Genomic DNA, 13,610 nt, shown 5'->3' on the forward strand with positions numbered 1-13,610 from the left:
ATTAAAAAATATTTTAACTAAAAATTTTAATATTGCAAAAAGAATTATAATCTTGTAATACAAATAATATTAATATTATTTGTTTATATTTTCTTATAATATATCTTTCATATAATAAATTTTAAAGAATTTCAATTAAACTAATAGTATAATTTTTTTGTTAAAAATAGATTAATATTTTTCATAAATAACAAATTATTGAAATACTATAATTAAGAAAGAAATAAATTATATATTGTTTCGAATTATTTAATTTTTATTTTTAAAAATACTTTAATATTATCCAAAACAAAAGAAGATATTTTTCAATATTGGTCTTGTTTATATTTTGTAGTCTATATAATTATAAATCTTTATTACTAAAAATATATATTTATTAACATTTTAAAGAATGCTAACATATATACCTATATTTACATAATTTTGATTTAATTTATAAGATTTATTATTTCAAAATATATAATGAATTTTATAGTAAACATATTAATAATAGTAATTTTTGAAAATACAATTTTTACAAAAAATCTTTATAAAAATCTTTCATTTATATTTATTTACATCCATACTATTTTTAAGAAAAACATATATATTATTTTTATTATTTTTTTATCACTTATTATCTAAATAATATACTTTTATAATTGAAAAACATTCCATATTTTATAATATGGAAAATCATATACTTTTAGAATCGAGTAATTTACCTCGACGACCACCTTTGGAAGTGGCCGCGTCTCATGCAAGAGAACTGGTACGATTGATGTCTCATGCTGGTCTTGGGGCATGCGGTTTCGCGGTCGTAGACAATATCATTCAATATTGACGATGCCTACCCCTGCTGCCACGTCTGCTTCTTCTGCCGGCTCGAGTTTGGTTAGTAATTCTCTTATGCGTACATTACGCATCGATTAGGAGAAGCTGGGGATAGTTGATACGCGCATTATCATATGTTATAGAAATATGTCCTATAACATAATCGCAGTTTGTAGTCTTATATTAGTTTTTTATAGTTTCTATAGTTAGTTCTATATGATCGAAAAAAAAGAGAAAAAGAAACAAAAGTCCTATGTCATTTTTAAAATAATAAAATCAATATCTTTATAATAAGATCATATATTATAGCTCAAACAAATGTTTAATTTTATTTATTTTATTTTTGTTCATAATAAAATATTTGTTCTCTGTAATTGAATAAAGCATTTTGATTTTCGATCATTGATCTGATTTTGATCATTTCAAAAATCAGTTTTTTTCATTGTTTTTATCTTATTTTATTTTATTTTCATTCTTATTCTGTTATGTTTTCTAATTGAATTGTTTCTCCATTTTCTGTGATGACTTTTGCAAATAATTTGTGACATTTTATTGAATATGATGTCTTGTTTCTATTACAATTTTTTTTTGTAATTAAGGCACGGTTTTCATACGAATATTAAAAAGAAAAAGAAGAAAACGAACGTTATATCCACCTTTTATCATAGTATTATGTTGTAAAATAAAAAAAATAAATAGATGTAATCATGTAACAGCTTCAATGTTTTGCAAAATAATGCAGATGTTAAAAAATGGATATTACGTTTTTTAATGATCGTATGATCCTAAATTAAAATATTGAAATTATTGATATTATTACTGATTAAATTAATTCGAATGATAATCTACTATGTTTTGTTTCTTGAAATTTTGTAATGAAATTTTTAAATGACAATAATAAATTTATGTTTAAATTGTTATAATTGACATTGTTATTATTATATGTATATGAAAAGAGGCTCATTATAATTATAAATCATGTAATTTTATATGTAATTTTCATATGTAATGATTTGTGAAAATTGCTAAACAATTAATATTTTTGATGTATCAATTATCCCTAAATTCTTAACGGGAAGATTTTTTGCAAATTTGTATATTTTTTATTCCCGATATAGATAATGACTTGTTTAATCATCTATATAATTTATGACCATTTACATCCATCTTGTAATGAGAATGAAAGAGTGCATGACTCTTTAGTAGAGTGTATAACTCATTATGTAATCTAGTTTTTAATTCTTCTAATATAATTGTTACATATATTTGACTTTATATATATTTTTCTAAAATTATATGAGGTTTTAAAATACAATATTGTCTTATTAAATCTTTTAATACCTTAATGTAATATTATTTTATATTTTTATATGTTAAAAAAATCAAAACTACATTTTTTTTAATTTTTTATATTAATAAGTATATGCATAATATAATATGCATAAGTGTTGCAATTAGAAATTAAAATATATAAATATGAAATTTTTTTACGTGAATTAGAGTTTTATCTCTAATTCATATTATCTATTTGCGATAATAATGCAATACGATGTAAATATAATATAAATATAATTTTCTAATTAAATATTTTATGAAATTTTTTTCTCTTGAAGCAATTGTTAATAAATTTAATAAATTTAATAAATTACTTAATAAATTTTGATTGTGAGAAATTTTTAATTCGTATAAATAAAATTACTGCAATATTCAATATTAAAGAATGAATTTTGAAATATTATGTTTGTGTATATTTTCAAAATTATATTTCTAGCTTTTTTCGGATATTTATATAGTATGTTAACTAATTATAAGAAATTATGAATGCTTTTTTCAAAATTTTATTTACAATTTATTATATAATTTTTTATTAATTTTTATAATATTTTTAGTAATTTTTATAATAATTTTTATTTATTATATAAAAGATAATTTATATAAACGATTAAGTATATATATTTAATTTTATATAAACAATTAAGTTTTAAATTTTATTAGTTTTTTAATTTGATATTAATCATTTATTTACATCTAACTTTTTTAAATGACTAGAGAGAAATTAAATTTAAATAAATTAAAACAATTTTTTTTTATAAATTATTAATTAGTTAAAATATTCAAATTATTCAAATTAATTATTGTTTGGATTAAAGTAAGTTTTAAGATTCTGATTTTGCTTTCTTATTGTGTTATATTTTGTCATATCAATGAAAATAAAATAATCTTCTTGTTACAAAATGAAATCATTATTATATACTTATATATTAGAAATTAAAATTATATTTTTTTAAATTTTATAAAAATTAAGAGAAATTAAATTGTAAAAAAGAACGAGAAAAAAAATATAATAGAAATACTAATAATGTTATCGTAAATAACATGTAATAACTTTCTTTATAAATATTTATATTTAAATATTAAAATAAAAATAATATTAATAGATATTAATAAACTTAATTTTAATAAAATAAAATTATTTCTAACAAAATTTTAATAAATATGAATTTATGAAAATCAATGATCTCTAGACTAGATCTTTTTACGTAAAATATAATAAAATAAATAATAAATAATATATAAAATAATATATAATATATAATGATATTATTAATAATATGACTAATAATATTATTATAATTATATAATAATATAATTTATTAATAAATAAATCAGATTGTATCATATATTAAAAAAAAGAAAAGAATAATTTTTACTTAATTAATAAAAATATTTTTTGAAAAAATGTGATTTTTTGTTTTATTTTTGTTTTATTTTGTTTTACATTATAATATGAATACATATGAATGAATATTTATATGAATGAAATTTTCAAAAATTCATTGTTATCTAAGTATATTGAAACGAGTATTTAGTTTATTTATATTATTATAAATGGAAATTATTTTATAATGTTTTTAACAACTTGATTAAATAAATTTTAAGAAAGTTTCTATATTATTTGATATATTCATATTTTAAAAAATTTTTGGATTTATGTTTATATTATTTTTTTCCAATATCGAAATTTGGCTATATTTTTTTAAAAATTGAAAGTTATTATTTTATTATTCATTTAAAAATTAATTATGATATAGTATTTAAATGAATAATATTACCTTTTTCAAATTAAACATATTCGTTTAAAGATATTTTGAAGGATCAATTCTAAAAGTTAAATTAAAAAATTATATAAAGATTAATAATAAAAATATCAATTAAGGTTTATTTATTAAGTTACAATTTTTAAAACAATTTAAGTTCTTGTTAAATAAATCAAAATGTAGATAGATTTAACTTTTTTATTAAGTCGCATCGTGCAGTTTTCTCTCTATTTTGTTTTATTTAACATAATTATATAATATATATATATATATATATATATATATATAATTTTATATCTAATGAATAAAAACCTATATAATAAATAAAATTCTTAATTGATATTTTTAATAATAACTTTTGGAATTGTTTATATTTGTTTTAGTCTCTAAATTTTTAAGAGATGTTTTATGAATATATTAATATATGAATGCAAAATTCATCACAAAAATCATTGTTTTTTTATATTTTTTGTTATACATATTTATAAACTTTATTTATTTATTTATTAATTTTATATTATTTATTTATTAATATAAATATATTAATTTATTTATTTATTTATTAAAAAACTACTGTATTGGTTAATCTTTCATATTTAATTTTTAAATTTTAAAAAACATAAAAATATGATTGCAAATATAAATTTTAATATTTTATATTTCTATGATAAATAAAAACAAACAAAATTTAATATTCTAAAATAAAAAAATCGGATTATTAACCATTAATGGGTTCCTCAAAAGACAAATTAATTAATTTTAATTTTTATATATTTAATATCATCATTACTTGAATGCATAATTAATTTTTAATTTAGAAAAAAATTATTTATTTAATTTTATTAAATTTACTATGTATGACAAGAAAATATAAAAAATATAAATTATGTAAAATAATTTAAATTTCAGAATATATTAAAAAATAATAAATTTCTGTAATCTATAATTTTTTTTTTTACTTTTCAATTCATAAATTTTAATAATGTAGTTTATTTAGTTTTAATTAAATTTATTTTAATATTTTTTATAATATTATAATATTATATATTTTTTATAATATATAAATATAATAATCTTATATTAATTGTTCATTTTGTTTTCTTAAATTTTAAAAATGATTTATTTTACATTTAATTTTTATCAAATTATTTTAAATAAAATAATTAAATTATTCAAAAATCTGAATCATATTTGCATTTACAAGTTTACATTTACATTTACAAGTCATCTTCAAATTCATTCTTTAATAAATTAACTTAACTCTTATTGATATAAGTATATATTAAAATTAGTTTTCAATATTTATCTATTTGATTTTTAATTATAATTATTATTATCAATAAATCATTTCATTTGATATTGAATCATAAGAATGTAAATAATAAATAATGTGATGATATAAAATAATAAAAAATAATTTGACATTTAGCTGGAATTGTTTTGATAATATCAAATATTTTTTATATTTTGTATAATGGAAATTATATGGTTTACCATATTAAATATATTTAATTTCTTATAATAATATGCTAATAAAAAATTTATATCCAATAATTTATATCATTGTATTATATTTATAAATTATATATATAATTTATATTTATATAAAATTGAATATAATTTCAAATCATATCAGAAATATATATTTATATTATATTATTTATTATATTATATTATTTATTTTTTGTTTATATTATTATTATTTTTTGTTTTAGGATGTGGAGACGGAACGTGGAGCAGATTATATTTTTGCAGCAACAACTTCGCGATATCGCGTGCCTCTTCAGCTAGAGTTTAGCAATTGGCTCTCTAGCTCTTATATTGATATACAAGAGTATAATATAATACACATATACAAGACCTACCAAAAGTACTCGATGTTACAGCAAAGAGAATGAAAATAAGAATGATTGTTAACTTCAATGATTATTCAAAGATCATTGTAGATGTAATTTCAGTTTTCTAGAGCCAAAATATGAAAACTGATATATAATGAATTGAAATATAGAAAAATCGATCTTAAAGATCATGAATGATGATAAGAGAAGGATAATAAATAATAAAAAGAGTCAAAGAATTAGATGGCGTTGATAGTTAAGAAACTTAAGAATAATATAAATACATTTTTGAAGTTGGAAGTGAGATTTTTTTGACTATAAGATGATTCTGAAGCATTGATAATTGAAGACAAAGGAAACTTAGTGATGAGAATGCGAATAAACTTGAGGAGGATATCTACACCTGCCAAGACGACCCTTTTCTCGTTTTCTCTTTTTAGCCCTGTAATTCATCATCATTTTGATATTTTTCCTTCGTTCTCATAATTGATCGCCATCAAGTTTCCGAGTTGTTTTTTGCAATGGGATGTGCTTTTATATTTTCGCCTAATTTATGATCATTAAACAATGAGAATCTCCAGGTGGGTTTCTAACCTCATTCATTTGATTTTCTTTATTTTGACATTTTATTTCAGTTTTATGTCGTTTGATATCATATTTGTTGCTCCTGTACTATTCAATTAAATTTAATTTTCTAAAATTTTAGACTAAATCTTTATTATATTAGTTATGTCATTTATAAATGTTTGATTGAAATATTAATTAAAAAATTTTAATTTCATTTAATATTCACAAATATTGTATTTCTAAATGAATTTTATTCTCAATGCATTGCTCCATTGTTCATTCTATTATTTTTATCAATATTTGATTCTTTTTTTACGAAATTTTTAATATTGTATCTCCTTTTGCATAACTGTTGACGACAGATTAGCATTCCTTTTTTATCAAGAAAGTTTAACGAGAAAAGAGCTTCGTCAACATAAATACGATTAATTAATTCTTCATCAATTATCCTGATAGCCTTTTTATCGTATTATCAACGAGTCGATTTTTGTATCAATTGTTAGCTTTTAATGAAAATAAAAAATATGTAAAAAAAAAGGAGAAAAGAAGAAAGAAAACGTAAAAGTCATATATAAAAAATAATATACAAATAAAAAAAGAATATTCTTTAATTATCTTTTCATTATTGTAAATTAAGATTAAAAATGATATAAGAATCACGTTTCCGATTCGATAATTGTTTTATTTTTGTTTAATTTTCATAACAAAAAAGAAACTAATGCGTGAAGAAGCAATAATCCAAAACTTTAAATTATTTTCTTTTTCTTTTTTTATTCATTTTTCGCCTTATAAATATTTATTAATAGTTCCGAATTGTAATAACCGATTAATGATCGTTAAGTATTTTCGTTTCGATTTTACTCGTCTTAGGTTCGATTGGATAAATAAAAGAAAAGGAGCAAGAAAAAAATTATGTATTAGTGATATATACCATGTGATTACAAGAGATAACTTTATAAAAAAGAAAAATAAAAATAACGAAGAAAAGTATATTAAACTGTCGAGCAAAATCAATAAAAAAAAAAAGAAAATAGAAATGAAGAAATTTATGATCCTGAATGATTGTAAGTATTGAAAACTATGGCAGTTATACAATAAAAATTAATAAAAGTTGTATAATTACATAGAACGTTGTAAAATATGCGGTGTTTTATATATTTCTTTTTAACAATTAATTTAATTAAAATATTTCGTATTAAAATATTAAAAAATATCAGTAATTCAATACTTTGACAAAAATTATTTTTGAATAAAAAAGATAATATTTCAGCATTTGATAGCATTTTCAAAACAATTGTTTAATTGTATAAAAATAAAATTTAATTTAGAGTCAATAAGTCATTTTAAATTTAAGTTTGCGAAAAATTGTTGAAAATTTTTATATTTAACATGTTAAAACTTAGATCTAAATTAAAATGGTTGTTCTCTCGAATGCATAGGTTGTATACTTAAATCAATTAGCATAATTCAATAAAGATGACATTTTATAATAAAAATTACATAGAATTTCTTAATTTGTCATTTTTTAATTTAATTTATATTTTTAATATTAAAATAAAATTAATTATTTCGTTAAAATTAGAATTGTATTAAAATTTTTTTTAACATTGCAAAAAGGGAAACAAAAGAAACACATAAGGACTTTATTTAAATCGATAATAAATTTTAATAATTATTAATAAGTGAACGAAAGAAGGATCTTTGGCTATGAAAAGAGGGAACGATTGTAGAAATTTATAATAAAAAAGAAAAAAAGAATAGTAGAAAATGGAATAAGAAAGATATAACAAAATAGAATATAATATTAACAATTACAATGAAGATTCAAAAGAAACATTCAATTAAATTGAAAAACTAAAGAAAAAAATTAAATAAATCAATTATTAACTATCAAATCAATAAATATATATGTGTGTATATATATATATATATATATATATATATATATATATATTTATATTGTGAAACAATCTTGTATTCTATCATAAGTAATTGTTTTTTATATGCGACATAGTATATTATATTATTATGTAATACATGATACATATGTACATGTATACATATGTATGCATACATGCAAAAGTATATAAACATGTATATGTGTATAAATAAAAAAAAAACAAAAGAATTAATATCGTATGAATTAATAATGAACGCGTGAGATTTCAAAAAAAAAATTTTGTTATTCAATTTTATATGTGTGTGTATTCATATGTATAGAGTACACTATTCTTTGTGTATTGTGTACATGTGCGTACACATTCGTATCGTTCTACATGCATATACATAGACATGAGGAACGATTAAAAGAACGAGTGATCTCGAGAATGAAAGAAAGCAAGAAAGAGAGAAAGAATGAGAATCTGACTGAGTTTATTGATTCGGAATGATTGCTAAAAGAATAAAAAATATAATTTATCGATTTTTAGTGTTAAACATTTTCTGTACTATAGATAGAGCGAGTATCTTGCGAATAATACAGTATGATTTGGAGACATTATTTATTGAATTTTATTTTTGTCATTCATTACAATAGAAACCCTGTATTTTTTTTATTTAAAGTTACTTTTATATATAATATGATAGAATTATTTTTATCATTATAGTAGGAATTTTATGATCATGTTTTTATTTTTTAAAGTATAAAAAATATTAATTTATATGAAAATATTATTATTTTTTTCTTTTTATAACAATAATATTTTATATTAACTCCGAATCAATATTAATAGAATAATAACATTATTTTATTAAGAATTGACTGATTTTTATTATAATTAATATAGTTTACTTTTGACATTAAGTATGTCTTTATCCTATTAATTATTTTTTCTTTGAAAATAAATATATATGTATTTTATTTAGTAAAAAATATAAATGTATACATAATATTTACATTAATTTTTATAATATTTAAATTAAGAATTTTATTAATTTTTATTTTTTATTATTTTTATTTTTTATTTTCTTTTTCATTTTATTATTATAATTGAAGATTTCTATATTATCCATTATATATTTTACCTAATTGATATGATCAATATTTGTTTATATCGATATAGTTGAATTACCATATGTTGGTCATAATGTAAATATTACATTTTCTAAACAGCTATTTATAATTGAAATCCATTTTAGAGAATCATTAATTTTTTATCTATATTTTGTACCTATCAAGTATTATTATTATATTAAGTTTTTAAAAATGTGTATTATTAATATACATAAGTTTAATACATAATGCAACGAGTTAGCAATTATAAATGAAGTTTATAATAATGATAATATAGATACAGAAATATAAAATAGACATAATTACAAACTAGTTATAAAATTTCTTATAAAATAATATATAATGCATTTTTTATTCTATGATTTGAAGACTGTAGAGCTGCTTTATCATTTTAATGTCACTCCCAATATTATCGATTCAACGCAGAATAAGACTGCAATATTCATAGTGGTTAGAATTAAAATTATATTTTAATATGAAATTATAAATAAAATTTAAAATAAATTGTCTTGTAAACTTAAGCAAAATGTAAAATTTCATATTAAAATATATATATTCTTGTATTTAGAAATTATTATAGTTGGCTAAAACGATGATTTTATATAAAAAATATTTTTAAAAGTTTTTTTACATTTATCTCGAATTTAATATATTATATTTGCAAAATAAGTTTCTTACTTTTGAAAATATTAATTTAAAAAATATGATTTTTTCTTATCACATATAATAACTTAATATTCTTTATAATTATTTATTAAGACAAACAATTAATTTTATTAATCAAAAATTGAATATATTTTTTTAAATAAAATATTTTTAATATTTTTAATATAATTTAATATTATAATAATCAAATATTTAAAATAATTGAAATTTATATGATATTATATACAAGTGATTATGTATAATTATGTTTTATCTATGGATTAATTTATTTTACTTTATTTTTTATTTTGATTAAATAAATTTTATAATATTAACTTTGGATAAAGTTACAGAAAATTATTTCCTTTCCTTCTCGAAATATTTATAAAAAATTGTTATTATTATAAAATTTTGTCTATACATACATGCTTTTATAAAGCGAATATGATACTACTTATCTATTCTCGTGGATTATGATGAATCATAGATTAAATCTAAAAACCGAAAAATCTATGGAAAGCAAAAATAAAAAATATAAAATATAAAATAACCTTTGGACAATTGAAATTATAATTATAATACAATATTAAAAATGATATTAATATTTATTATAATTTCGGTTATTTTAATTAGAATAATTAATAGGAATAATTATCTATTGTGAATAATTATAAAAATTATAAGTTGTATTCTTTAAATCCTCGAAATTTGTAACGTTATATTAATTATTGTAATTCAAACATAGAAATATTTCAAAAATTTCAGTCTAAACTAAAACGCACCATATCAATTTTATAAATGAATTATATCACGATCTGTACATTCAAACAAAAGAGAAATTGAAAATTTTATTACCAAGTATATTAATAAATTAGAAGTTCATTCAAATTCTCAAACAACAAATTTTCCTGTACAATGACTCATAAATAAGAAGATTCAAAAGGCAACAAAGTAGATTACAAATTATTTTTCAAAAAAGTATAGTTTTTAAAACAAGGAACAAGTATACAAAATATAAAGAAGCATACGCTGTTCTAACCAAGAAAATAATACACAATATATTTACTTATAATTTTCCGCAAAAAAGATTCCGAAAATTATTATGATAAAAATATTTTTATAAAAAAAATCAAAATTGTAAGAATTTAATTTTTTTTTAAATTAAAGTTTAAATATTTTGCTATCAAAAGAAATTGAATTACATAACTGATTAATTGTAAAATGATCATCATTTTGAAAACAATTGATTGTTAATTATAGACTTACCGATTATATAATTATCATTAATAAAGACATTATTGTGTGTATATATATATATATATATATATATATATATATATATATATATATATATATATATATATAGTCAAAATTCTATAAAAACCAATCTTTTTTTGAAACTATTTTGGGAATTAAAACTGATAATTATATGTATAAATAATTATATGTAATTATATAATTATATATAATTATATGTATAGAAAAAAAATTGTTCAAAATATTAATTTTTACAATATATTAAAAAATTATTGAAGTCAATATTTTGAAAATAAATTTCTAAAAAGAATAATTAGGTAATTATTATTTTAAATATATAATTTTTGATTATATATTTAAAAATATCTTAATAAAATTATATTAAATAAATTATAATAGATAAATTTTTGTAAAACAAATTTGATGTTTTCATTATACTATAGCAAAAAGAAAACGAGCACAAATTTTTTTAAATTAATAAATAAATAAAATTATAAAATAAATAAAAAATAATTAAAAATAAATAAAATTATTTAATAAAATTAATATACAAATCTTATTTTTGGTATAAAAATTCATTAAATTTTTTAATTCATATAATATAATACATAGAGTTACATATATATATATAGATGATTACATATAGACACAACTGTAACTATATTTAAAATTATATTTTATTTTTGTTTTTTTTATTAACTTCGATTATTGGATTGAATATAATTCTTACACTCATTGTTTTAAATTGTAGAGATCATATTAAACGCTTCGATTTTTTATACAATCGGTAATTCGTTTTACATAATGAATGAAATTTCATAAAATGAAACCATTTTTGATAGATTCGTTTATGCTTATACTTTTTCCATAACAAGAAACAACTAATTCATTGATAGAATTATAGTTAATGCAGGTTTTTAATCTTTTGTGTATATTTTAAATACGATATTAATTATTAATTAAATTCTTATACGTTGAAATTAACTTTAATTTACGTTGAATTTACAATGTTTAAAATTATTATAGTTTTATTATTCTATCTCTTGAAATATTTCACACAAAAGGAAATCAAAATTATGTTAAAATATTTATAATTTTTGTATAAATTTTCAAAATTGGTAAATTTGAATTCAAATTTTATCAATAGATAAAATAAATAGTTAATAAATTAATAATTTTTAAAAATGAACTTTAACGAAAAACTATATTTAATAAAATTACGCATACAATTACGAACAACTACAAACAATATAATTACGAACACAGAATATAATTATGAATATAAAATTTCAGCATTTTTAAAAATTTATTTATTTGAATTTATTTAATTAATATTAAAAAATAAAATATATACAAAATTTATAATAAACATATAATAAATTAATTTATTAAATTTTTTATATCTATATAATATAAAAATCATAATTATATTTAATTTATCTAATTTTCCTATTATTATTTTGACTAATTATTTATTTGAAAATAACAAAGTGAAATATTGATCGATAAAAAATATAAATAAAAATATAATAGTTTGATGTTAATTATGTTAATTATTGATATGTTAATTATAATATAAATATATTATAAATATATTTTTTATAATATAAATATGTTGTATTTTTATTAAATATGAAAATAATTAATGCATATGTAGTTATATTCTATTATAATTCTAAAATAATATTTTAGAAAATGTTATATATCATATATTATATGTTCAATGTTCAATGTATGTAATATATATATATATATAATTTTGAGTATAATTTATTTATTCTTGTATTAATTAATTATTAAAATATTTTTTTGGAAAATGATATATGTGGAGATATTTGTTAAAACATGATACAAAATATAATGACATATTATAACATTATAATATATTATATTAACATTATAATATATTAAATTACATTCTTATATTTTTATTCTTCATATTTAAAAAAAAAGTGAAGTAAAGAATTTAAAATATGTCAAATTATATGTTATTTATATGTTTTGATTTATTTTACTATTATATTTTTTAAATATCAATTTTTTTTAATAAATATAATGAAATATAATATTAATATATACTATTATATTATTTTCTTTTGTGTGAAAACAATTTTTCATAAAAATAGTTATATATAAATATAATATTTTATTTTGCATATCTTATAATTTTTATACTCATTTAATATATTATTTTTTTACTAAATAAAAAAAATATACAATATAAAATAATTTTATCAATATTTTTCAAATATTGTGATTTTTTAAAATTTTAGAAAGTTTTTAAAAAATTGAAATAAAAAAACAAACAAAATATTAAATTAGAAAAATGGACATATTAAATATGTGATTACATATTTTCGTATGAAAAGATTAATTTAA

The 13,610-nt window shown here is 17.0% G+C and overlaps 1 protein-coding gene across 3 annotated transcripts in view; it reads left to right on the forward strand.

Annotated features, from left to right (window-relative positions):
• The window catches only part of LOC107964022 (ran-binding protein 9), a 33,806-nt gene extending 25,732 nt beyond the window's left edge, over positions 1 to 8,074 (forward strand). The window contains exons 7-9 of one of the 3 annotated variants that reach the window (XR_003305330.1): positions 690 to 873; positions 5,627 to 6,330; positions 7,187 to 8,074. Coding sequence is in view for 1 of the 3 variants with exons in the window: in XM_026442752.1 (XP_026298537.1) it covers positions 690 to 823 (134 nt within the window). In the remaining 2 variants the exon portion in view is untranslated. Of the gene's footprint in view, positions 1 to 689; positions 1,034 to 5,626 lie in introns of those variants that run through there. The other 2 variants (XR_003305329.1, XM_026442752.1) reach the window with 2 other exon arrangements.
• Positions 8,075 to 13,610: the final 5,536 nt, after the last annotated feature.

This window comes from Apis mellifera, linkage group LG9, assembly GCF_003254395.2.
Source record: "Apis mellifera strain DH4 linkage group LG9, Amel_HAv3.1, whole genome shotgun sequence".
In the NCBI taxonomy this organism is placed as follows: domain Eukaryota; kingdom Metazoa; phylum Arthropoda; class Insecta; order Hymenoptera; family Apidae; genus Apis; species Apis mellifera.